The sequence below is a fragment of the Solea solea genome, chromosome 17 (genome assembly GCF_958295425.1).
Source record: "Solea solea chromosome 17, fSolSol10.1, whole genome shotgun sequence".
NCBI lineage: Eukaryota > Metazoa > Chordata > Actinopteri > Pleuronectiformes > Soleidae > Solea > Solea solea.
The window spans coordinates 17964320-17988078 of NC_081150.1; the positions used below are offsets into that span (position 1 = coordinate 17964320).

The 23759-nt window shown below is 39.7% G+C and overlaps 1 protein-coding gene and 1 non-coding gene across 4 annotated transcripts; both read left to right on the plus strand.

The window, feature by feature from the left end:
• Positions 1 to 1306: 1306 nt before the first annotated feature.
• On the plus strand, positions 1307 to 23179 carry LOC131443836 (dihydropyrimidinase-related protein 5-like). Of its 3 annotated transcripts, none has more exons than XM_058613857.1 (15): positions 1307 to 1465; positions 9256 to 9370; positions 10257 to 10406; positions 14280 to 14438; positions 15719 to 15898; positions 16129 to 16197; positions 16364 to 16408; positions 16504 to 16579; positions 16673 to 16829; positions 18989 to 19130; positions 19265 to 19407; positions 19507 to 19714; positions 20499 to 20676; positions 20772 to 20863; positions 22848 to 23179. In XM_058613857.1, the coding sequence occupies exons 2-14, from the start codon at positions 9260 to 9262 to the stop codon at positions 20855 to 20857; spliced, it is 1704 nt and encodes a 567-aa protein (XP_058469840.1). In that variant the 5' UTR covers positions 1307 to 1465; positions 9256 to 9259; the 3' UTR covers positions 20858 to 20863; positions 22848 to 23179. The 3 variants fall into 3 exon arrangements, with proteins under 3 accessions (XP_058469840.1, XP_058469839.1, XP_058469838.1); XM_058613856.1 differs by having other exon boundaries at positions 20772 to 20853; XM_058613855.1 differs by lacking the exon at positions 22848 to 23179 and adding an exon at positions 21453 to 21788 and having other exon boundaries at positions 20772 to 20853.
• On the plus strand, positions 3596 to 3668 carry trnak-cuu (transfer RNA lysine (anticodon CUU)). The gene has a single exon. It is a non-coding gene; the product is annotated as a tRNA-Lys (tRNA).
• Positions 23180 to 23759: the final 580 nt, after the last annotated feature.

Below are 23759 nucleotides of genomic sequence, written 5' to 3' on the forward strand. Positions count from 1 at the left end.
GGCTGCCAATTTTATTCATGGACATGTTGGCTACGCTGTTTTTTTTGCGCAAAATACCACGTACTGTAGAACGTTGTTATCGAGATACATTTGTGTCCATATTTTTTTTTTACTTCTTAACTACTATGTGGTCAAATCCAAGGTGACTTTACTCCCACTTTCTACATCCGATGTTAATGGAATGCACAGTAGCCCACAAAGATTTTAGGTCAAAGCCCGAGATCTTTACGCCAAGTCGACCATGCAGGTTGATTCCTCTTAAACTTCCCAGAGTGTTTAAGTAGATTAAAATTGCTGAGGGTTACTATATAACTCTAAAGTGTTTCTGCTCTACATAGATTCATATCTTTGATTTGACTTAATAAAGAGGAAAGCGCATAAAGAATGTAGATAAATGACATTCTATGGTCTTTTCCCTTTAATTTTTCCTCAATAATTCAATAATTTTGTCGGAATTTTAAATGACTCATTCTCAGCAGCAGCAGCAGCAGCAGCAGTGGTCGTCATCCAAGTCCTCCTGCTGCCAAAGGGAGCTATCTTGTCTCCATACTGTGGCTTTTCAGCACCATATTGTTGCCTTCAAGTGCTCCTCGTAAACACTTGTTGCTGTAAGAGCAGCCTTTTCACGACTGAAACCAAACACATCAGTGCTGTGACTGAAGAGGATTTCCTGGTTTTTTTTGTTGTTGATTGAAATTTCGTCTTTGAAACGTTTGGGTTTTTATTTCAATACCAATTAGATTTTTGCGCCATACTTTACACAGATGTTTGAAATGTAAATATAACTACTGTTTTTATATTTAATATCTCTCAAATTATTTTCATAGTTTAATATGCCCTCATTTAATTTTGAAAAGTTTGCCACATCGCAGCAGCAGACATCAAAGATTTTAATTAATAGTAAGCATGCATTATAAACATGAGTAGTTATAGTAAATATTAGATATAAAGATGATATAAAAGTAGAATATTTGCAATTTTAAGTGTGTGTAACCAGAATATATATATACAAAACATGGCATATTATTGTCAGAGTACAAAGTGTATATTATTTCACATCATTATTATTATTTTTTCTTTAATCTTAATCTCATGTCTCGTGATGGTCTTTGTTTATATATGCTACAAAACACCAACTATTTGTCAACAAAACGGATTTCTGATTCTGAAGTGGAAACAATAGTTTCCCATTTTGTCTGACGGCATTTGAAGGCAGCACCCGAGGCAGGAGTCACGCCCCTGTCCGCTGAGGAGGGAGACCCCGCCTGTCGACACATCTTGCTTCCCATTGGTCGGTTCTTCCGTTGCTCTGGCTCAAGCGGCCTCCGATTGGCTGAAGCCGCACGGGCTGGCGAAGGAGCATCTTGCGGCTCGCGTTGTGCCAGCTGTCCTCGCGCACTCTGCTGGTGCTGTCTGTGCATCGGAGATAGAGACAGGGAGGAACCTGGAAAACCTGGAATAAAAGGTAAGAAACGGTCTAAAATACGAAAATGTCACAGATTATTTTCGATATTTAGTGGCTAGTTAACAAATATGGTTGTCGTTTGAGCTCAAATATGGACATTTAGACGCAAAGTCGACGCGTTACACCTCATTAACAACCACAGTGGAGGTTTAATGTCCGTTAATTAACCAGTTGCTAACGTCGAATTAGGTTAATATCATAACTGTCTGAAAATATTTGACTTTTATGGCCACAAAAATTACGTGCTTTCGCGTTTATACTTGAATGAGAATGTCATTAATGCGAGACTTCTTTTATAGCGAGGGAAAAAAATGAATGACAGTGTAGGAATTTTATATAAATTAAGCGAAAAATGATACGTCATTGTACGCTAGCATCAATGTGTGTGTGTGCGCGCGTATGTTCTGTGTAATGTGTGTGTGTGGCATGCCATCAGTGCAATAAGCCTGCATGTCTGTGTGTGTTACACGTTATGTAATCCAGCTATTCGTTTACAGATTATTGTCTGTTATACCAAATCTGATGAGTTACGGTGGTGATAAAGAGGAGGGTCTGCAGGAGTCGTCTGGAATACCAATGACTCTGCTAGAGTGTGTGTGTGTAGTGGTCATTATTTGATACCAAAGCCTGGTACCAGTAAGGCAGAACCTAATTTCTGAGTTGCTGGTTAAGGTAGAAATGTTAACTGTGGTAAAATTAAAGGTTCAGTGCGTAAGAATTAGTGACATGTAATGATGGTAGGACTGCAAATTGTCACCACTCCCTTTCAAAGGGGTGTGAGAGAACTATGGTGGCCCTGGTATATCAGAAAGGATGATGCTCGTCTTAGTTTTGAAATGCTGATTCGTCCATTTAGGTTGCTGTTAAAACCCAGCAATGCAAGATGGTGGCCTCTACAGAACAATTTTTACTTTAAGCGATCTTATGGAGCTTTTCCCGTTATACAGTTCTAGCATGGCTCGGCTTGACTTGACTCTTCTTTTTGCTTTTGCTTTTCCATTAGGGGTAGTACCTGGTACCTGGCGCTTTTTTTGGGCAAGGTTCCAAATGAGCTTAGCCAATACTAAAATGTAACATCGACAGACTGCCAACCACTGATTGGTCAGAGAATGCCGTCACTGCAAGAGTTATGAGTGCGGAAATCTCAGTATTTAACAGAGGAGTCTGGTGTATTTAGCAACAGCACTGCTGAAAGCCGGCGATCGTGAGCCGAATCACAGCCTGTTCAATTGCCTTTCATATCAGTGACTGTGTCAGACAGAGTCTGTTCTCTGGTCATACAGGCAGTTCTAAACTAGTCTTTTTAATTAACTGATTACAATGATTCAGTACACCGAAAACAACTGCTTTGCTAGTGCTATTATGACCCCGCCCATATTGAGGAGGTACTACAGTAATGGAAAACGACGTGCCTGATACCGCACCAAGTAGAAAAGTGCCACAAGTGACTAATGATGGAACTGCAAATGTCACCACTCCACACCAAGGATGTTGTTCTTCTTAGTTTTTATAGTAAGCCTCTGCTTCGGAAATGGCAGCACAAGATGGCGGCCTCCACAAAGCAAGGCCCTTACTTGCAATAGGCGTATTCTCAGGCAACCAAACAGCTGTTAAACCTAAGTGATCATACACTCATTCAAACATACATATAGGTGGTTCATTCAGGGTCTGCAAATTAACTCTCCTACATGTTGCACACTGGTTTGGGACTGAAACAATTACTCAATTAATAATAGTTTATTTGTCAATAATGAATTAATGAATTAATACATTTTTAGCTTGTTTTTTTGCTCCATATAACAAAGAAATGATTGAAATTGAATAATTTTGGTTTGTTGACAAAACAAGACATTTGTGGCCATCATCATTTCCAGGTTTGAAAAACACTGATCAACATTTTATGGACCAAAGATTACTCAAGAAAATAATCAACATATCAATCTATTATGAAAATAATACTCGCAGACCTACAGTGCTTTAGGTTTGGCAGACCAAATGAGTGGAAATCAGTGCAGTGTCCTCAGAAGAATGGCTGTACAAAGTTGTGTGTGGTTGCACCTTTCATTATGCAACTACGTGTGAGCATAAATACTCTGGGTTAAATTGGCAGCCATGTTAGCAGTTAGCCCAGCCCGGCTAGCTCAGTCGGTAGAGCATGAGACTCTTAATCTCAGGGTCGTGGGTTCGAGCCCCACGTTGGGCGTAAATGTTTTGTCCTATGTCCCTCCCCCCCAGGAAAGTGAATATCCTGATTCTGATACTGATATATACTCAGTGAGAGGATCCTTATTAGGTGATGCAGTTGTTGGTCTACACATTCCAGTTAAATTCTGTTTGTTTAATTTATGTTATGAGTTGTCCTTCAATCACATTTACAATAAAGAAACATTACCTGACATTGTACTCAGGGTTGCTGGATGGTGCAGTGTCTGAGTGGACAACTGTGTGAAAACTCGCATATATCCAGTTAACTGTCCTTTTTCATGGCAGCCACTTTGACAGTAGACAGGTGTAAATAATCAAATTTATGGTGACAGCATTCCAGTTAGCTTTCTCAGTTTCAGGGTGCATTCTTGTCCACTGTTATGACGTACATAAAGTGAACAGTTAATGTTTTCAGTAACACCTGTGCATTTCCTTCTGCACTTATTTAACTGTAGATAAACGTGTAATATTCTCAAATGTATAATACCCTTTCCCCCTAAAGTATATTTACACATTTCTAGGATAGTGTTTATAGTTTGTAATACATTCCCTATGTTTACAGTTTTGTATATTTCTTAGCTGTTTTTTTAGTTTTTATATTTAATTTTATTTTGTATAGTGTTATATTTATTTGCCTTAGTCTATTTTTTGCTTTTGTTATTCCTGCTTTTTTTTATTTGCTGACTCAATAATGGCTCAAATGGCAAATAAACTTTGAGCCTTAAAACATGTCAAAATGGCTGCTGTTAAAATGGACGACTTCTCATCTTTTGAGAAAAATTAATCGAGAAACACTTAGTAATTTTCCATCCATCTATTATTTACATAGAAACTGTAGCCATCCCAACTGAAGTTGGGGAAGAGAAAACCTGAGAACATGCTGACTAATTAGCTTGAGAAATTACTTCAACTTTAATCATAGTGATTTGATCATTTGTTTTCTGATGACTAAATGCTTTATTGAGTCTCTTTTTTCAATTTTAATTTACCCAACAAGGAAAAACATTTTAAGGGTGTGGGTATGAGTTACAGTATATAGGACGAGACATCATATCCTAACAATGACATCCACTTTGTTTGAGGCATAGTAACCACTTAAAGCATAACATTAATGGCCTCTAGGGGCTGCTGTGATCGTTATATTGCCCTCGTTTTAACATAACAAGCGCCTGAACATCTACTTACTGACTCTTCAGTCTCGTCTTTATTTATGTCTGTGAAATATTCACATGCGTCACAAAAAATTTACTGACTATACAATTTTACCATCTGTCCATGAAGGAAATACATTTTTTACAAAGACAAAAACCTTATGCATCTAGGCCAGCAGCAGCAATTACTATATCAATGAAAATCCTGTTGGTGTCACTAAAATGTAAATAACTTCACATAAATGTCTTATACGTCTTTCTTTATCAAAGTATGTCTGGCTGTAGGTGACACCTGAGGAAAGGTTAGGGAAAGGTCAGAGTAAAGGTAAAAATAAAAAGGTTTCCTTGTTTCCTGAGTTGTGGAAGAATGCAAAGAGAAAGTGTGGAACAAAAATTCCCAAATATACACATTTAAAGCTTTTAGAGGGTGTAGAGAGGAGGGGAGATGCATCCAATCCTCAGGAGTGATGCCCCAGTTTGTTATGCTGTTACTGTTGTATGTTCATCTGAGTCTCATCTGAGTTCATCTCACCCTCTTACTTTGTGTATGTGTGTGTGTGTTTAATGTCTATTCTATGTCTTTTCTTATCTCCACTTAGTCATAAATTTGTCTGATGCATGTTTGGTTTGGATTTTTAAATAGCTCTGCTGTTCAACCCCCCCTTGTGGCAATTACTCCTCTCCCCTTACTTACGCCACCCACACACAATGCACACACATATGTTGTCATAAGTAACTTTTTTTTAATCACTGATCCTAAACATTAGATTTTTTTTTCTCAATTAGGGAGAAAGATTTAGCTCCCAAATGCTCATATGTTCCTTAAGTAACGTCTTTAGAGTCTAACATTTGTTCCCAAGTGTTGCCTATATCAGAAAAACACACACATTATTGTGCAGCATTCATAGTGAGGACACTCATAGACAAAACACATTCCCTAAACCCTTATCCTAACCCTAATCACCATAAATAAATGCCTAACCGAACCGGAAAACCTGAAAGTCTTCACACATGTAAAGCTCTTTCATGTTGTGAGGACCAGACAAACCTTAACCTCATCCTAACCATACAACATGTCTTCACCTTAAAATGTAACAATTAGTTGTTACATTGGGACTTGCTTTTTGTCCCCATAATGTGAGTGTGAAAACAGGTTAAAGTCCCCACAACATGAGGAAGACCTGGAACACACACACACAGACATTTCCCTGCCACACATGTCGCCTGCACTTGCCCAGAAAACGGACACCACAGTATGTCAGCAGCTACTATGTCAAACTTGAAGTGTTTCTAAATATGGAGTGTAGATTTTACTTTAATTCACATTTCATGTTCTGTCTGATGTTCCCTTTTTCCCACGACTGCATCCCTGCACTTAAGCTGTCATATGTACATGCTTTTGATTCATTTTACTTGATTAATTGTATCATCAAATCATAATATGTTTGTACAATATGTTGATTATTCCTAAACATTAAGGCGCTGTGTATCTGCCATGACTTAATATGTTGTCATGAAGCTTAGTGCATGTGTGTGTTCTTGTATGGGTATCTTTGAGGACCAAAAACACTTGACATTTTGTCACCTTAAAGGCACTTTTTAGGATTAGGTTAAGGATTATGCATTTAGTCTCCATTATGTCGGCATGTGTCAAAACTACGACTGCTGCGCAAACGTGTGTGTGTGTTTGCGTTTGAGAGAGACCCAGTGTGATACAGGGAGTCTGGACTTAGTCTGCCTGCTGCTCTGCATTCATTATTAATTAACACAGCCATTAAAAAAACTGTCAACATAGAGAAAGCAGAGAAGTGAGGGTGTGTCTCTGTGTGTGTGTGTGTGTGTGTGTTTAATTGTGTGCATAATATGTCCATGTGTATGGAAACTTACTGTCTAAGTGTATGTGTGTGTGTGTGTGTGTGTAGACCATAACCCGATGAGACTGGTAATGGGTAAGGTTAGGGAAATGATTTGTGTGCGTGTGTGTGCGCTGAAGCAGCTTGGTTGGTGTGTGACTGTGAATGTGTGTGTTGTCTTTCTCTGTGGTAGTTTGTGAAACGTGCCATGACGCAGCAGAAAGTAATCACACACTGTCGACGTTACACTGAGACAGTGTGTGATTTCAGTCTGGTGTCCTTAATGTTACTGGGACAATGGCAGAACAATCGTTTTCAAATCCAGTTGCAAATTGAAACAATGCAATTTTTTTTTTGTTTTAATGATCTTCATTGTCTTATGGAGCAGAGAAAACGTGAAATATTGTAAATATAATATGTATGAAGCTGAATAATCAAGAACTATCAATTACCAAAATAGTTGTTGATTAATTTATGGATTTATAAATTCATTGTTGCAGCCCTATATGAGTTTCATGGTATCATCCATCATGTACAGGAAAGAGTATCAGACCTACAGTGGCTCCGTGATTTTCCTCCCTGTGCAGCAGCTACAGGGCCCGTATTAAAGGTGTCACTGTCCAAAAATGTCAATTATAGATTGATTTCAATTTCCGTTGGCTTTACAGTTGTTACACACACAAAGCTGCCAGTGTCTGCCTGCTGGTGCACTGGTCTGTTCAGTCAGCGTTCCCATTCCTACACACACTCGGTCAGCTGTGTGGGTTTGGCCTGATATGACTGGAAAATAATGACAGCAGCTGCTCCTGCCTTTAAATATCGGTTACAGAGGCCGAGTTTACTATTTCTTACTATTTTCTACTCCTCACATTGTCCTTCCTTCTGGACAAGGAGTTTATTGAGATGTCAGACAGAGAACAAAGACTGCATTTGTTCTTTGTCATTTTGTCCTTTCTTTGGCGATATTCCCTGTAATGCTAAAGCTAATCATTACTGTTCTTGTTATTTTTATTGATATTCACAGATATTTTTGGGTTACTTTGCTCAATATAATGACAAGAAATCATCAAATCTGAATAATTTTGGTTAATTGACAAAATAAGTTATACGATCAATTGAGAAAATAATCAACTCGTTTGGTCCGTAAAATATTAGAAAGTGTTGATCGGTGTTTACCATAATAATTTCTCTGTTATATGGAGCAAAGAAACATGAACATCATCACAATTAAGAAGCTGAAAAATAGAAGAAACAATTCATTCAGTAATCCATCAGTAATTGATTAGACGAATAATCGTTGCAGCTCTAATCAACTATGAAAATAATCATTTCTGTAGTTTTTTTATACTTTCTCTTAACAAATCTTAGTGTGGCACTTTTCATACTTTATAAAAAAAGTAGAACCATTGATGAGTCAATGAATTGACAAATGATTTAACTTCATTTCCATTGATATGTTAATGAACTGCCAAATAACAATGAAAAACAAAAAACAGCATTCTAGTACAGAAATCAACATCTTTAATTTAGACCTTTGAAAATGAATGAAATACTTTTATTACAATGACCAACCTGATGTGGGCGCTGCAGTGAAAGTTACTTTAAATGTTAATCAGAGTTTTTGTTTAAGGATGCCTCTCCATACAATTACATGCATGTGTGTGTGTGTGCATTTGTGTTTTCAGTGAAAGCACTCCACTTCTCATCTCCTGGGAAACCAATCTTTTATTATGGCTGCCAGGCCTTTAGGGCACTACTTTCCAATCCATGTTGCACTCCCCCCACTACCACCTCCACATTAACTGCCATCCTTTCTACACAATCATCTCTTTCTTATTTCTTTTCTATCATCTCTGTCTGTGGTCATCATCATTCTTCTCCCTCTCTCTTCCTTCCATTTCACTAATGATTTCTGTTCATCGCTGAAGCAATAATCTTACATCCTCTTTTCTTACTTACAAATCAAACTTTTGAGTGTGAATTTGAACTTGACACCACCTTTGTGTTTGGGGTAAATACTCATACTTGCATGCATCCCCTTAAACCTTTGCTCTCGTCACTGGGACAGTTTAAGTGTCGTCTTGTTGAGGTACAAATTTCAAGCTTCTCTGTCCCCTCATTATTCCTTTCACTGTTTTCTTTCCTCCCTTGTCGCCCTCCTTCTCCCCCTGCTTCCTCTCTCTATTCTACTCCATCTTTTTGCCCAGATTCTGCATGACTAAGAGGCCTTTGTGTCCTGCCCTCAAACACATTGCATACAGCCATCCATGCAGAATACACACTATAAACACACACACAGGAATGTTTGTCTCCTCTCTGTATGTCCAGCTCATTAGACCTAGTCAATAATGGACTTCTACCTGGTGCAAGTTTCATCTGAAATTAATATTGAATATTTACAAATGCATTACAGTCACAAATGGAGGATGAAGTAAAAAAACAGTGGATGGCTTTACTAAAAATGTGAAACATTGGAAAGTCCTGTGGATGGAACGTGCCAAATGAGTCATCCATGCATGCATGGTTATTTCCGAATTCTACTCAGAAATGTTGTAAAGACGTCTGTTCCTTCTTCTGTTAGGAAAATGGCTGCCAACATGGGGTCAATGCGTATCCTCATCAAGGGAGGGAAGGTAGTGAACGATGACTTCACCCAGGAAGCTGATGTCTACATCGAGAATGGCATCATTCAGCAGGTGAGCCATTTTAACACACAGACGAACACACAAGTATGTACAGAACACGCACAGCCTGACCGATTAACCCTCTCATATATCCACACAGATGTAAGTGTGACTCATCCCGTAATGAAACAGTGAAAGAACAAAGGACTCTGTGAACTCTGTGACTCTGCGTGAAGATAGCGCACACACACTATTATTAGCTCACAGACCGCTGTCATAGAAAGAAGAGGATACATTTTAATTAGGAACCCAGAGAGCTCATTGTTACGTCCACTAAAAACACCCAACTCTTTGCATCAGAACACCTGTGCTGATGCCAGAATGTGCTCATGTCCTAACGGTAAAATGTTTTTTAGCTTGACCCAAAGAACAGAACATATATATTGACACTGATTTGCCAGTTTTTTTGGGGATTATGTAAATAAGTAGAAAAGAAAACGGACGTTAGTAATAAATATTAGAGGGTGACTGTAAAATATGGTGACAGTGACACTGACCATATCCTAGTAAAAGTTCAAAAGGACAGAGCTATCGTGTGTTAACATCTGAAGTAGATAAACTGACTCTGTGCTGGACTTTTGAGGCTGACGTTGATACCAAATTTAGTTTAAGAGAAAAAAAAAAAATAGATATATGGGCCAGTATCCTTTGCATCATTATAAAATGACGTTGTTGCTAAATTTGGTCAAAAACATTGTCTCTCTTCATTTGAAATTAACCATTACATGTATTTTCACCAATTCCTAATAAGCCCAAGCATAATTCTCTTCTAATATAATAGGGCTGCAACTCATGATTATTTTAGTTAATCGGTTGTTTGTTTTCTTGATTAATTGACTACTTGTTTGGTCCACAAAATGTAATAGAAATGTTGAAAAAAAGTGTTGTGTTCTGACAGGTTGGTAAAGAGCTGATGATTCCAGGCGGAGCAAAGGTGATCGACGCCTCTGGAAAGCTGGTGCTGCCGGGTGGAATAGACACCAGTGTCCATCTGCAGGAAACCTTCATGAATGCCAACATCCAGGACGACTTCTACAGTGGGACCAAGGTACACACATGTTATACATACACACACACACATACTGTACATACACACGGCTGTGTTATGACAACAGTAGGTTGATAAAACACATTTAGAATCCAGAGACAGCTGTCAAACACACAGCCGCACTCACCCTCACTCACTCATTCTCCCTCATGCTTGTTTGATTATTCATTTTATTCATTATTTCAAGGTTTTTTTTCCACATTTTCTGACATTTTATGGACCAAACAACAAAAAACAAACTATTAGTTAGTTGCAGTCCCTACTTGTCCAAATTAAAATATGAATCTCTGCTTCCAGCCTCCTGTGTTCATCATTAAGACTAATGACCACCCATCTTCCGTCACACGTTTCAAGTTGAAATCAAGGACTCAGCTGTTCAGTCTTCAGTCGCACCGGGTTTATTAGTTCATTTCATGTGGATGCTTTGCATATTTTCCTGCATTTCTCCTGAGACCCAGCACAGAGAGGATGATTTTATAATTAGAAGAATTAAATATTTAATCGAGGAGGCTAATAATTGTGGCCTGTAGCAGCGTGCATGATCAGGAGGATGTTGCAGTTTGTTTTTGCTGATGTTGTCGAGCATAGTTTTTGAGGCTCCTGAAAGTAACATATTTAGAAAAATCGTTGCAGTCATATCTTGACATCTGTGTAAAGCTGTAATTTTCATAGATTCAACATTCAAACTTGAAATATGTTTGTATCAAACACAATCATCAATTCATCTTGTTTCTTACTAAAAGGCTTATTTGAATAATACTCCGTCAGTGCCATTAAAGACTGGAATAATCATCCTGTTAATCTGAAAATCTGCACAGATTTCCATAGTGTCTCTTGAGAACTGAAAAACGGAATTTTAAGTGTGTCTGTCTCGTCATCATTAATTTGACAACTTGCTTCCTGTTTTTGTAACCCTGAATACATGCATTATATATTTTCATTACATTTTTGTACCATGCATGTGTACTGGGTTGGGACTCAGATGGTCGCAGGAGATTATTTTTGTGAATTTTCCCAACTTTTTAGTTAACATTTATGTGATTTCTATTTAAAATAACATACTTAAAATTAAGCTTTAATTAATTTATTAAATATTTATTTGAAAAGATTTTCTTACTAATTCAAAATGATATTAGGTTTTACATATGGCTGTGAATGAGTTGCTACATTATGCACAAACTAATGCAGTACTTGGTCAAAAGGAGGGCACAGAAGCTGCTTTTATAGTGATAGCCATCGCATTTCTAATGATATCTCTTGCATTTCTTATCCAAACAATGTCCTTGCATTTATGGATAGATTTGCTCTTGTATCACAACTGTTTGCCATCTTAAGAAAAGTGGGTCCACATATAGAAAGTTTGGTAAATATTGCTCCATATTGTGTTCACCTGCTCAGACTACTGATAGAAATGTCGGCTATGAAAAAGAAAATTTGCCGTTTTGTATAAAAGATATTGTGAAGTATTGTATTCCAGTTATGATATTTATTATTTCCATTCATACACCCTATCCAGCAGGTCTATGTAGTTTCTATTCAGTACAGTTACTGGCCTTGTGATGATGACGTCCTTCTTGTAACCTTCACTGTAAAACCACTGACAGTTTTGAAGTGTTTGTGGAAACTAACACAGACTTCGCAGACTTTGTGGTGCTGTATCTTTGTGAAATGAGGCTCAAGTCTCATGGAATGTTAGCTAAAGTGTGGTGAAAAGAATTTGGAGCAGATTCAATTCCTCGCATATGCCAGCTTTACCCCAGCAACCCCCCAGTTACCAACTCATACCCACTAACCTCGCTACCATGGCAACTAACCCCCCACTCTTTAGTGTGGTAATCAGAGGGAGTAAATTTGTGTGTGTGTGTCCACATACATGCTCGCATATGACTGGTAGTATTGTATGGTCCCTATGGTGACTGTGTTACCGCGGTAACGGCTCATGCACAATTGTATTGAACCCCAAAAACTATATCCTCTTCCCTCCCTCTCATCATTTATCACAGTCTTCTCCACCTCCTGCTTTTCTTTCCTTCCTCCATCCTCCCTTCGTCCTCCCATGCTGCTTCCTCTGCTCTACCTCCTCCTGCCTCACCCCCATGTCCCCCTTCCCCCAGGAAAGACAGAAAGAAGAGGCATTAATCTTCAATTACAGGTTTTGACACAAAGCTACATTATAATATGATAAAACGTACTCTTGATTTCTGATATAAAATCCTATTAACATGATATTTCCAGTACTTTTTTGGACATGTTTGACCATCTTTGCCATGCAATTTGGTGAGTATGAACAAAACAGTCTAAAATTGGACGTTTATTTTATTTTGTCACAGTTTCAGACTAAAAAAGAATAAAAGGGAGCAGAATAAAACAGATTTCCAGCAGGAGACAGTGGCCATGTTTCACTTTGACAGAGAAACGTCTGATGCTGCTCCTTCCTCTGTCACCCTCTCACTGAACTCATGCACACTCATGCAGTTTGATATAAAAATACTCACATACTGTACATAGAGAAACACAGAGAGGGAGGAAGAAATAAACCTCTTTTTCTATGACGCAGAGAACTGGCAGTACATTTTAATTTAGGTCTTGCAGACAAGCAGTGTGACTCCCACAATCCCTTGCTGTGTGTCCATGTCCCCTGATACTCTGACACACACGGGTTCACACAGCTATATTTCTTAGGACACTGCATTGTCTTCTGTTCATTTGGACAGTCTAAACAAAGCATAATCCCTTACCTTAAACATAACCAGTTAATGCCTAACCTTTACCTAACCACACTTCAAATCTTAGCCCTAACCCTAACCGGCTACTCAGAAATGAGGTTCGGCCTCATTAGGACCAGTTTTTGGTCCCCATGAGGACTACTGGTCCTGACAAGGTTGGTGTTTATTCCAGAAAAAAAGTCCTAAATAGGTAACACATGCAAGTACACACACACACACACACACACGTGTGCATACAAACTGACAGTGATCAATGACACTACATATTATGCAGAGACCTGCGACGCTGACGCAGCACATGATTTATTCTGGTTACCATAGTGACGTGAAATCGAATATCTTGTTGGCTTATATTGTTGTCACGACCGCACCTACGTTTGAATCACATCTGGAATCTGGAGGAAGGAGCCCACACGGGCACAGAAATCAGGGCCATGTTCAAGTTCACTCTTAATTCCATTCAGAATAAATCCTACAAATTATGTACACTGTTTTTTAATATACTCACTTTTAAACGAGCTGAAGAAAAACTATTTCCTCTTTCACGAGGGATTGTTGCCTGTTTTCCTGTCAGTCCTCAGCGCAATAAGTCAAAGGATATTGAATGGGTGACTGTATCAGAGTGTGAGGAGGAGGAGGAAGAGGAGGAGAAGGGTGGTCATGTTGTCATGGTTACATAAAAGTACATTTACCATGCAGACCTCTCCCTGCACTCCATCCATTTTCCAGCCTCTCATCCAGTCATCTCCTGTCATTTTCTCCTTATACAACTTTCCCCTCTGCCTCACGTGCATGAGTCACCTCCTGTTTTTACTTCTACAGTTAGCCGCTGTGTTGAAGATGCTCTAAAAACAGCTCTACTTTTACAAATTGCTTTTAAAATGCCATGTTTACATGCAGAATAGTGTGAGTGGCCAACTCAGTACTCGTGCCTCATCCATCCATGGTGGTGAATAATAGACTGTGTGATGAAAACAAAACAGTTCATTGCTTATTCAGTGTGTGCTTCACAGTGGAATCATTGTTTTCCTTTCCAATCAAGCTCTGTTTTGTCTCACTTTTCCTTCCTTTCTCTCTTACTCTCCCTCCTTCCCTCCTTTCCCTGCTTCCTAACTCACCCCCCATCCCTCCCTCTCACCTCACCTAGGCGGCTCTGATGGGTGGTACCACCATGGTGATGGCTCTGGCCCTGCCTGAACAACACTGCTCCCTGCTAGACACCTATGAGAAGTGCCGAGCTCTGGCCGACGCGAAAGTGTGCTGCGACTACGCTCTGCATGTCGGCGTGACCTGGTGGGGACCAAAGGTGAGTCGCATAGAGGGGGGTGGAGGTTGTTAAAACATTTCCTCTCTTCATTCTTTCACTGTTTCAGTCCTTGGCCTTTTATCGTGTCACCGTGAGTAATGAAGCAGCCAAACCACTTTCATTTATGGGTGAAATGTGAAATGACCTAGTTTAAACCTGACACGAACTAGGTTAATACACATGCTCGACAGATTTTACGAGTCAAAGATGCACAAACAGCCTCTGGCTTTATGCTTGTACTATATCATCTGCTGAATCTTATTATTATGCACATATTCATTCACCTTCTAAGGCTTTGTTCTAGGGTATTTTTTATTATCTGCAGCTGAATGTTTATGGTGATTTTTCTTGAATAAGTCTTTTTAACCATGAGATATGTTGTTAATATTTGTAGAAAATATCATTTATGAGTCTGTTATTTTGTTAAGAGGGAGGTAATTAACAGTGATATCAATTCTCAATTCTTGTCAATGAATTTGATAGATTGGATATTTTTTGTATTCCTGCAATACCTGCAGATGAATTGATTATTTTCTAATCAATTAGCTGTTTGGTACATAAAATGTCAGAAAATATTGCTTCCCAAACCTTAAAATAATGATGTCATATGTTTTGTTTTGTCCACAAAGCAAAATTATTCAGTTTCAATGAAGCAAGGAAACCAGAAAATATTCATATTTAAGAAGCTAAGAAAAAATATCAATTATTACAAAGACACTCACACCATTTAATCAATTTTTAAAGTATGGTTGGTTGGTGATTCATTTAGTTATTGATTAATATTTTGTTAGTTTAGATCAATTGTTGCAGCCCTAGCTGTGGCCCACAAGTTACTGTATATATAAAAAAACAGTATTGATGTAAATGGGTGTTTTATCTTAATTTGAAATTTAGCTCTAGCACTAACATTTCATGCAGGGGACTTATATTCGTCTTTCATTATGACCTTTAAATCTCTTTAACTCCAGTAATGTAACTTAACTTTGTAAAGATGAAGAGGTTTCTCTTTGCATTCTGAATGAATGTTAAATTTTTGATGTCGACTGTCACAGTCTCACTGGAACTCAGCAGCACAGTCACTGATGTAAATGTAATGTGATCTCGGTCTGGCTGCTCTCCAAAGCTCATTTCATGCTCCATATAACAAACACACGCACACACAGACAGATGCTCTCGTTGCCGATTTTGCCTCACTGTCCGCGATTGAAACCTGGAGGACCTCAGCTGTGACTGTCTCCTGGTAATGACTCAAACACTCGACCTCTGACCTTTGTGATCAGGTGCACAGCGAGATGGAGGCCCTGGTGAGGGAGCATGGGGTGAACTCCTTCCAGATGTACATGGCCTACAAAGACATGATGATGCTGAGAGACTCAGAGCTCTACCAGGCGCTGCAGTCCTGTAAAGACATCGGGGCCATTGCACGTGTCCACGCTGAGAACGGAGAGCTGGTGGCAGAGGTGCACAAACATGTTAATTTCTTCCATGTTTTTCTTTTTTTAAAGGAAGATTTCAGAAAAGTAAAATAAATGAAATGCATATTGTCACTTAAGTCAAATCAATCCTCATTATGGTTAGGTTATTGTGATACTAAGGCTGTTTTGGTTGGATTATTGTGGTGTTTTTTTTTTAAATATTGAGGAATGTTTTACTAAATTAACTGTATGGTGATGTATGGTGATGTTGTTAGGGTGCCAAAGAGGCTCTGGATCTGGGCATCAGTGGACCAGAGGGTATTGAGATCAGCCGACCAGAGGAGGTACATTTTTTACAGTATCACAGGGTTGTTATTGTTTAATCTTTCATATTTTTCCCCTTTGATCGAGCCCTTAAACAGTACTCAGATTTTAATTAAAGTTATTGCTGTCATTGTTTATTATTATTTTGTTTGCATAGAAGTATAATTTTGTGTCTTCTACCTGCAGCTGGAGTCTGAGGCCACTCACAGGGCTGTCACCATTGCCAACAGGGTAAGTCAACGGCGCACTACATTTTAATATTCTCTTAACATGTAGATAAGTTGTGTGATATTGATAATTTATTGGATCTCTTTGTGATTTTTTAGGCCCGATGCCCGATCTACCTGGTAAACGTGTCCAGTGCACCTGCTGGAGACATGATTGCTGCTGCTAAGATGCAGGGTGAGCTACCTGCTCAGCTGCAAACACAGAATAGACCATGACCGTGATAAAGAGGATGATAATAATCCTCCTTTTTCCATTTTGTTGCTGAAGGTAAGGTGGTCCATGCGGAGACCACAGTAGCTCATGCAGTGGTGAATGGGATGCAGTATTACCACCAGGACTGGGCTCATGCCGCCGCCCATGTCATCATCCCTCCTCTCCGCCTCGACCCGAACACACCCAGCTACCTCATGGGCCTGTTGGGCAAGTATGTGCAAATCTCAATCTTTTTACCTTCCTTGTGGAGATTATGTTTTAATCCACCTTTCTCTGTTCGTGAACAGCACTTTTTTTTTGCAAAATAGGTTACAACCCAAGGAAGTGATTTGTATTCAGATCAGATCTGATTTGGATTCAAAAGTATTTACCAAACCTTGTGAAATAAATGGGGTGTATTAACCCTGAGGTAAACTGAGCAGATTTGGTGTGTGAGGTCACTGACTGAAGGCAGTGCTCAGCTGTGCATGCCTTTCTCTCTCTCTCTCCCCCTCTTTGTCAGGTACAGCAACACACACGCACACATCTAGTTTGGACAACACACAGACTCACTACACTTTTCTGTCAACTCACATTTAAAAACAACCAAGGTTGATCAAAGTGTTTTACAGAGTTAAAGGCACAGCAACATAAAAGGTATAAAACATAAAATCAATAAAAAGAACATAGAAGTAAAACAGTAAAAATAGTAATAAATAGTACTATTTATTACTAATAAATAGTAATATTTATTACCATATAGTAAAAATAGTAATAATAAAATAGTAAAAATGTCAAATCTCAATAGAAGAGTCCGGGTTGACTGTTCTTATTCTGAAGTGAAGGCTAAAGAGAAGAGGTGGGATTTAAAATGTTCAATGATGGGGTAGATTTCATTTCCATGGGTAACTTGTACCGATCAATGGTGCCAAACCGCTAAGAACGTTAAAAACCAACAATAACATTTTAAAATCAATCCTAAAATGAATAGGAAGCCAGTGGAGGGAGGAGCAACATGGGCATGATGTGGTCTCTTTTCTTTTTTCCTGTCAAAAGGCGAGCATTGGACTAGCTGGAGTCGCTGGACAGATGACTGGTCTGAGCTGACATACAGGGAATTACAATAATCCAGCCATGATGTTATACTGTCAATAAACGGGCAGTAACCCTCTCACTCACCAGCTGTTAAAGGGGACATATTATGCAAAATCAACTTTTTAATCATTTTAATACTTATATTTGGGACTCTGGAGACACTACTAGTCGCCAAAGTGTGGAAAAAGAATACTCAGTCCTTTTTTCCTGGTCCCCCTTAGTGTAAGTATAGGCAATAAAACACGTGATGTTGAATTCCCTGCGCCTTATGGCGGCAGCATGCGCATTTCACCGCGAATGTTACCACCCCACCAGTAAGTTTACTTCGAGAGCTCCACCGTAGCTCCACCTTGTCCCTATAAAATGTGAGAGTGCAGGCGAGGGAGGAAGAGCGGTATTATGTCAACGCGGAGGGACAAGTGTGCTGTTCGTGGCTGCACAGTGGAGCACAGTGTTTTACACAAACTTCCAGCCTCAGAGGATTTTATATATGAAGCTAATGTGCCGGATAAAGTCAGCAAACGTGTGTTTGTGTGTTCGCAACACTTCGCATCAGACTGCGGCCAGCGGTCGCCGTATTTAGTCAGTGACCTTATTTCACCGACGTACAAACACACACATTTTTAAGAAAAGGTCAAATAGAGCTCATAACTGACCATTCTGACACGTCCTAATTAAAAATATTTGTTCAGTACGTCCTCCATGACCGGAGCACAGACTCAGTCTGATACAGTCACATACAGCTGGTGATCAGCGGTGGCGATCAGCGGTGCTGTCCCTGAGTGTCTTTAACTGATTTACAGTTCGGCACTGTTCGGCTTGATCCTTGCGTCGGACGTCTCTTCCAGTGACGGCACTCTTGCTGTTTTCCGCGCACCCTGCCATGTTGATATTGTCAGAGAACTAGTGGAGGGAGGGAGAGAGGAATGGAGCGGAGGGAATAGGAGCTGAGTGAGCACAGTAAAAAGGAAAAAACTAGAAACCCCCTGGAAGAAGTGGGTGTGTGTTTGCCTGTGTCTCATTTGCATATAAAGGGACCAGGCACAAAACTGAGCGTTCAGAAAGGGGCGGTTTTGGCAGGGTTACTGAACTGCTATGGTGCTTCATCCTTATGGTATTTTGACCAAAGCATGTCACAGACATGTTCATTAGGACACCAGGGAACTATTTTAACTTGGGGAAATAGGGTATTATATGTCTCCTTTAAAACACACCTCCACTCCGTTCTTTCTCTAGCTTTCTGTCCTGCAATAAGTTTGTTTTGCCTAAAGTGAACATGCATGCCCTGTCTCTCAGTGACACCCTGAGCGTCGTGGCGTCAGAGCACCGTCCCTTCAGCATCAAGCAGAGAGCTCTGGGGAAAGACGACTTCACCAAGATCCCCCACGGAGTGGCTGGAGTCCAGGACAGGATGAGTGTCATCTGGGAGAGGGGAGTGGTACGTTCACACACACACACAAGCATGAATGACATTTTAAATGTATTTTTTGTAATGAATTTGTAAAGAAAAAATGTTATAGATTCATTTCTGCAAACACATTCCCGGATATTTAAATGTATCAATACCTACAGGTTACAGGAAAGATGGATGAGAATCGCTTTGTGGCAGTGACAAGCTCTAACGCTGCAAAGATCTACAACCTTTACCCGCGCAAGGGACGTATCATCCCCGGTGCCGACGCTGACGTGGTGGTCTGGGACCCAGATGCAACAAAGTACATAGTAACAGTGTTTTTTTTTTTGTTTTTTTTAAATAACACAAACATGCTGACAAACAAAGAAACAGTGTAGTAACGGCTCTTGTGCCGCCGCAGGACGATCTCTGTGAGCACTCAGGTGCAGGGCGGAGACTTTAACCTGTACGAGGGGATGCGCTGCCACGGCGTTCCTCTGGTCACCATCAGCCGAGGGCGTCTGGTGTGTGAGAACGGCGTGTTCATGTGCGCCGAGGGATCCGGGAAGTTCTACTCCCAGCGCACGTTCCCCGACTACCTCTACAAGAAGATGGTGCAGAGAGAAAAGGTGTGTTCACTTTCATTCATTCACATATGTGTCTCCATCATCACTTTAAACACTGAATTTAAACACTTGTTAGTAAACTAATTTAGTTGCAGCAGAGTATCAAGGCTCATGCTGTGCTGCATCGGCTGAAATCTGCAACAAATGCATCCATGAAACTGCATCTAACTCTACTGATTTGTAGAGTTTAAAAAGAAAAAACCTTTAATGCACTGTACGCTGAAACTGTTCATCTGTCAGCAGAAACCCCCCTCACAGCCTCTGCATGCTTTGCTCCAACTCTCTTTCAGATGCACGATATAGCATCTACTGAATTATTTATTATGCTTTCTGGATGTTAAAGCTGTATCTATATCAGTTATGTTGTAATCAATGTCAAGTGAGTTCACACACTGTCTATCAGCTCCACACGACTCTGTCTGTTTCTCAGTGTGGCAGACATTCCTACACTGCACACAGGAAGTGATACGTTTTATATCGAGACAGATGGAGGAAACAGCGACGTTAAGCGAGTAAAGTGAGAAGGTTTCAAACAAGTTGTTGTATGACTGAAAAGTTCCAGAAGGGAATTCAACAAAAAAAACAAAAACAGTATACCTTATATCCGCCCACCACTGCGCTGCTGCTGTGTACACACAAACGCTCCCTCAGTCAGATCTAATAGTATTGCATAACAGAACCACAGCAAACAAATAATGTTGTATAATTTCTGTTCTCATAGACCAAACCGAGGCAGAATAATCATCAACAGAATTTTTGTGTTAATGTGTTTAATGCTTTGTTTTAGACTCAGGGTTATAAAGGAGTCGACAGGGATCCCTACTCTGGTGACGTGGCCAAGGTGGCAACCATTATGAAGAAGGAGCTGGGTCTGGGTCCGGTAGATGGAGATGCCGGCAACAAGAATTGTCCTCGGGCTCACCAGGGTGTCCGAGACCTTCACGAGTCGTCCTTCAGCCTCTCAGGTAAAACCAGAATACGACTAACAGCACTGGCCGTCATGTTTTTCATTGTTCTCATGTTTGAGATTGAAGCAAACTCTTGTGTGGTTGTCTCTCAGGTTCCCAGGTCGACGACCACATCCCGAAGAGGTCCTCCGCTCGGATCCTGGCTCCTCCCGGCGGTCGCTCCAGCGGCATCTGGTAAACGCTGGTGATGACCTCCGACCACCTAAGCCTCCGTGTTTTGTATATTTCTGAGCAACCAGGAAAACTGCACTGATTTTCCATCACAGAGTTTTTAAGTTGAAATGGGGGGGAATAAATTCCAGCACTTATCTGTGATTAGTGACAACCCGACTGATGAGCGATGATTTGCCAAAGTGACTTTTACAAATCTAATTTTAATTGGAATGACTGATTCACGTGAGAGTGAAGGGCTATCTATCTATCTATGAATTTTAACGCCATTGCCAAATTCAAGCTGATCATACTAACACTGATTAAGTCCGCTCATTACCACGCTGTGAGAGATCAAAACCAGTACAGTTTTTGATGGTTTGAAGTTGAAGTGATGTCGACCCAATTATTTAAAGATAGTGCAACTGGATTCAGTGGAATATCTATTATACTGTATACCCTTGTCACTCACACACACACAGCGTTCACTGTAGACACCATAGCTTTAGAATCATATGAAGATGTGTGTGTGTGTGGATTCTGTTTGTGATTAAAACCACCCACTGTGCTCGGCCTCTCCGCTGCACCGTGGGCTCCTCTAACCTCAGTGTTTTTGTTTCCAGTGGATGAACTGTGCTGTGTGGTGATGACATCCAACTGCTTTGAACACCATGTGATCTTACAGCGTCACTCCCTCAATAGTGACTTGAATCTCATCCGTCGTCTTTGGCTCGTTTCAGACCCGGTTTTAACATCCGTCTTGAGCGACCCAATGACAAGTAGACAGCTTTAAAGCGGAACTTTGCAAGACTTATCGCTTTTACGGATGGGGCTCCCCCTATAGTTTTGGAGTATCCTCCTTTATCCTCACTGTCATGAAAACTCATCACTGTCACCATATCTGCCTTGATCTTATTGCCTGTGTGTAGCAATTAGTGTGTCTCGCAAGATCGGAGACTTTACGACTCTCCTCACATCAAGACATATAACCATACCACAATGACTCAGAAGCTATTAAATTAGGGTGAAATTCTTGCATAGTTCTGCTTTAACTACAGCTACTCACACCTGGCATTAAAAATATGTCCTGGATGATTCCCCTGTGACTCCATGTGATCAAAATCATGTTTACAACCAGTCTGACTGTTCAGATGTGTCTGTAAAAGCAGATTACTGTTAAAAAAAAAAGGAGGCAGACTCTTATCCATCCTGAGATCGGATTGTGTTCAGTCATGATCAGGCACATGGTCACACTCATCCTCAAACCACCTTGGTGCTCAGGTCACTCAGGACAGATGTTAACACCTGGTCTAAACCGAGTCCTAACTCTACTGCCTCTGACTGAAATACAACACATTTCCCAGCGTCACCTGTAGTGTAGCACAGTCTATGTAAGTACACAACGTGTCCAGGCTTTATTTGGATTATAACTCCTAGTCCCACCACTGATCCCACAACGGCTACATGTGGGCGTTGCTCTTATGGAAACTTCATCTTTGTGCTACAACCCTGTGGAAAAGTCTGAGGAAAGGGAGGGAAATTATGTTTTTTTGTTACTTTGCTACTGATAGTTTCACATAGTTCCTGTAATTAACATGAGTAAAGGTTAATGTACCTTCTCATTTATCGATCGAAGCTGCTTCAAACGTGAATTTAAATATTTAAATGAAACGCACATTGAAAAAACATTTGGATTACGCTCAAAATATGTCAAGCACAATAAGAATTTGATTTGACTTGAGGTGTAGTGGTTTATAGGAGCCCAAATGTAAGCAGCTGATATAAGACTATGTTTACTATATGTTGGAAAAATAGAAGGGATTCTTGTAAGAGCTGTGTGTTTCCAGAGTGAAAAGATTGAGCTGCACATACAGGATTAAAAAAACAAAACAAACAAAAGAAAACACTGGTCCTTTCATTCCTGCCTCGCAGTATTATATTTATGCACATTCACGTATTCTTGCTTGTGTACTACTATATATTTAGGATGTTTGTTTGTTTTTGTTTTTGTTTTTTAGTTGAAAGAATAAAATGTGCCAAAATGTGAGTCACGCGTGCCACACCAACACCCATGCATGAACAGCACCACCCGGAGGCAAGAGGAGAGAAGTGTCTCCCGAAAACCGACAACAAACAACCTGGTGCTGTGTGTTTTTTTATGATGACGATGTTATTAGTTATTTCACTGTTGGATGGTTTTGTTGTGTTGAAGGCACTGTGACTGCTCAGTGGCTCTGTGTGTTTGTAGACTCTTGTGCTGGACAGTGAACCTGTTGAATCTGTAAGTGGCTGCTTGTTTCTTACCACAAAGCAAACAATAAAGTGGAAAATTAAGAAAAGCTCCCCCCTATTAATTGTGTTTTTTTTGTTTTTTGTTTTAATGGCGTTGTGGTTCCACTAAGACCACTAAACCACAGCTGTATTCATGTAATACATTAACACTTCCCCAATAATTAATGATAAAATTAGTGCAAGTTAGTAATATCACATAAAAATGTGATTTGTTTAGCAAAAAAAGATGTAAATTGCATACAAACCTTACAATTAGAACAATAAAAGTTGAAAGGTGCAACTCTGGTGCCTAATTGTTTGCAACTTTTTTTACATATCTCATTTAAAAAACACAATGTTTTGGCAACATTGCAATTAATAGTAAAAAAAGATACGACTTATAACACAAAAATAACAATGTAATAATAATAAAAAATTAAGAAAATTAAATATTCATTTATTACATGCAGTGCTTTTCATTTTATAACATAACACACATTTATATATACATTTAAATGTATATATAGCTCGTTAATGGCTGTGTCTTGATCATTAGGCTAATTTATTCTGAATGTTTGGTGTAAATAAATGAGGTGTAATAGAAACACCAGCGTTCAGGTTAATCCCCCGGCCATTCTCTCCATCATGGCCGCTCCTGA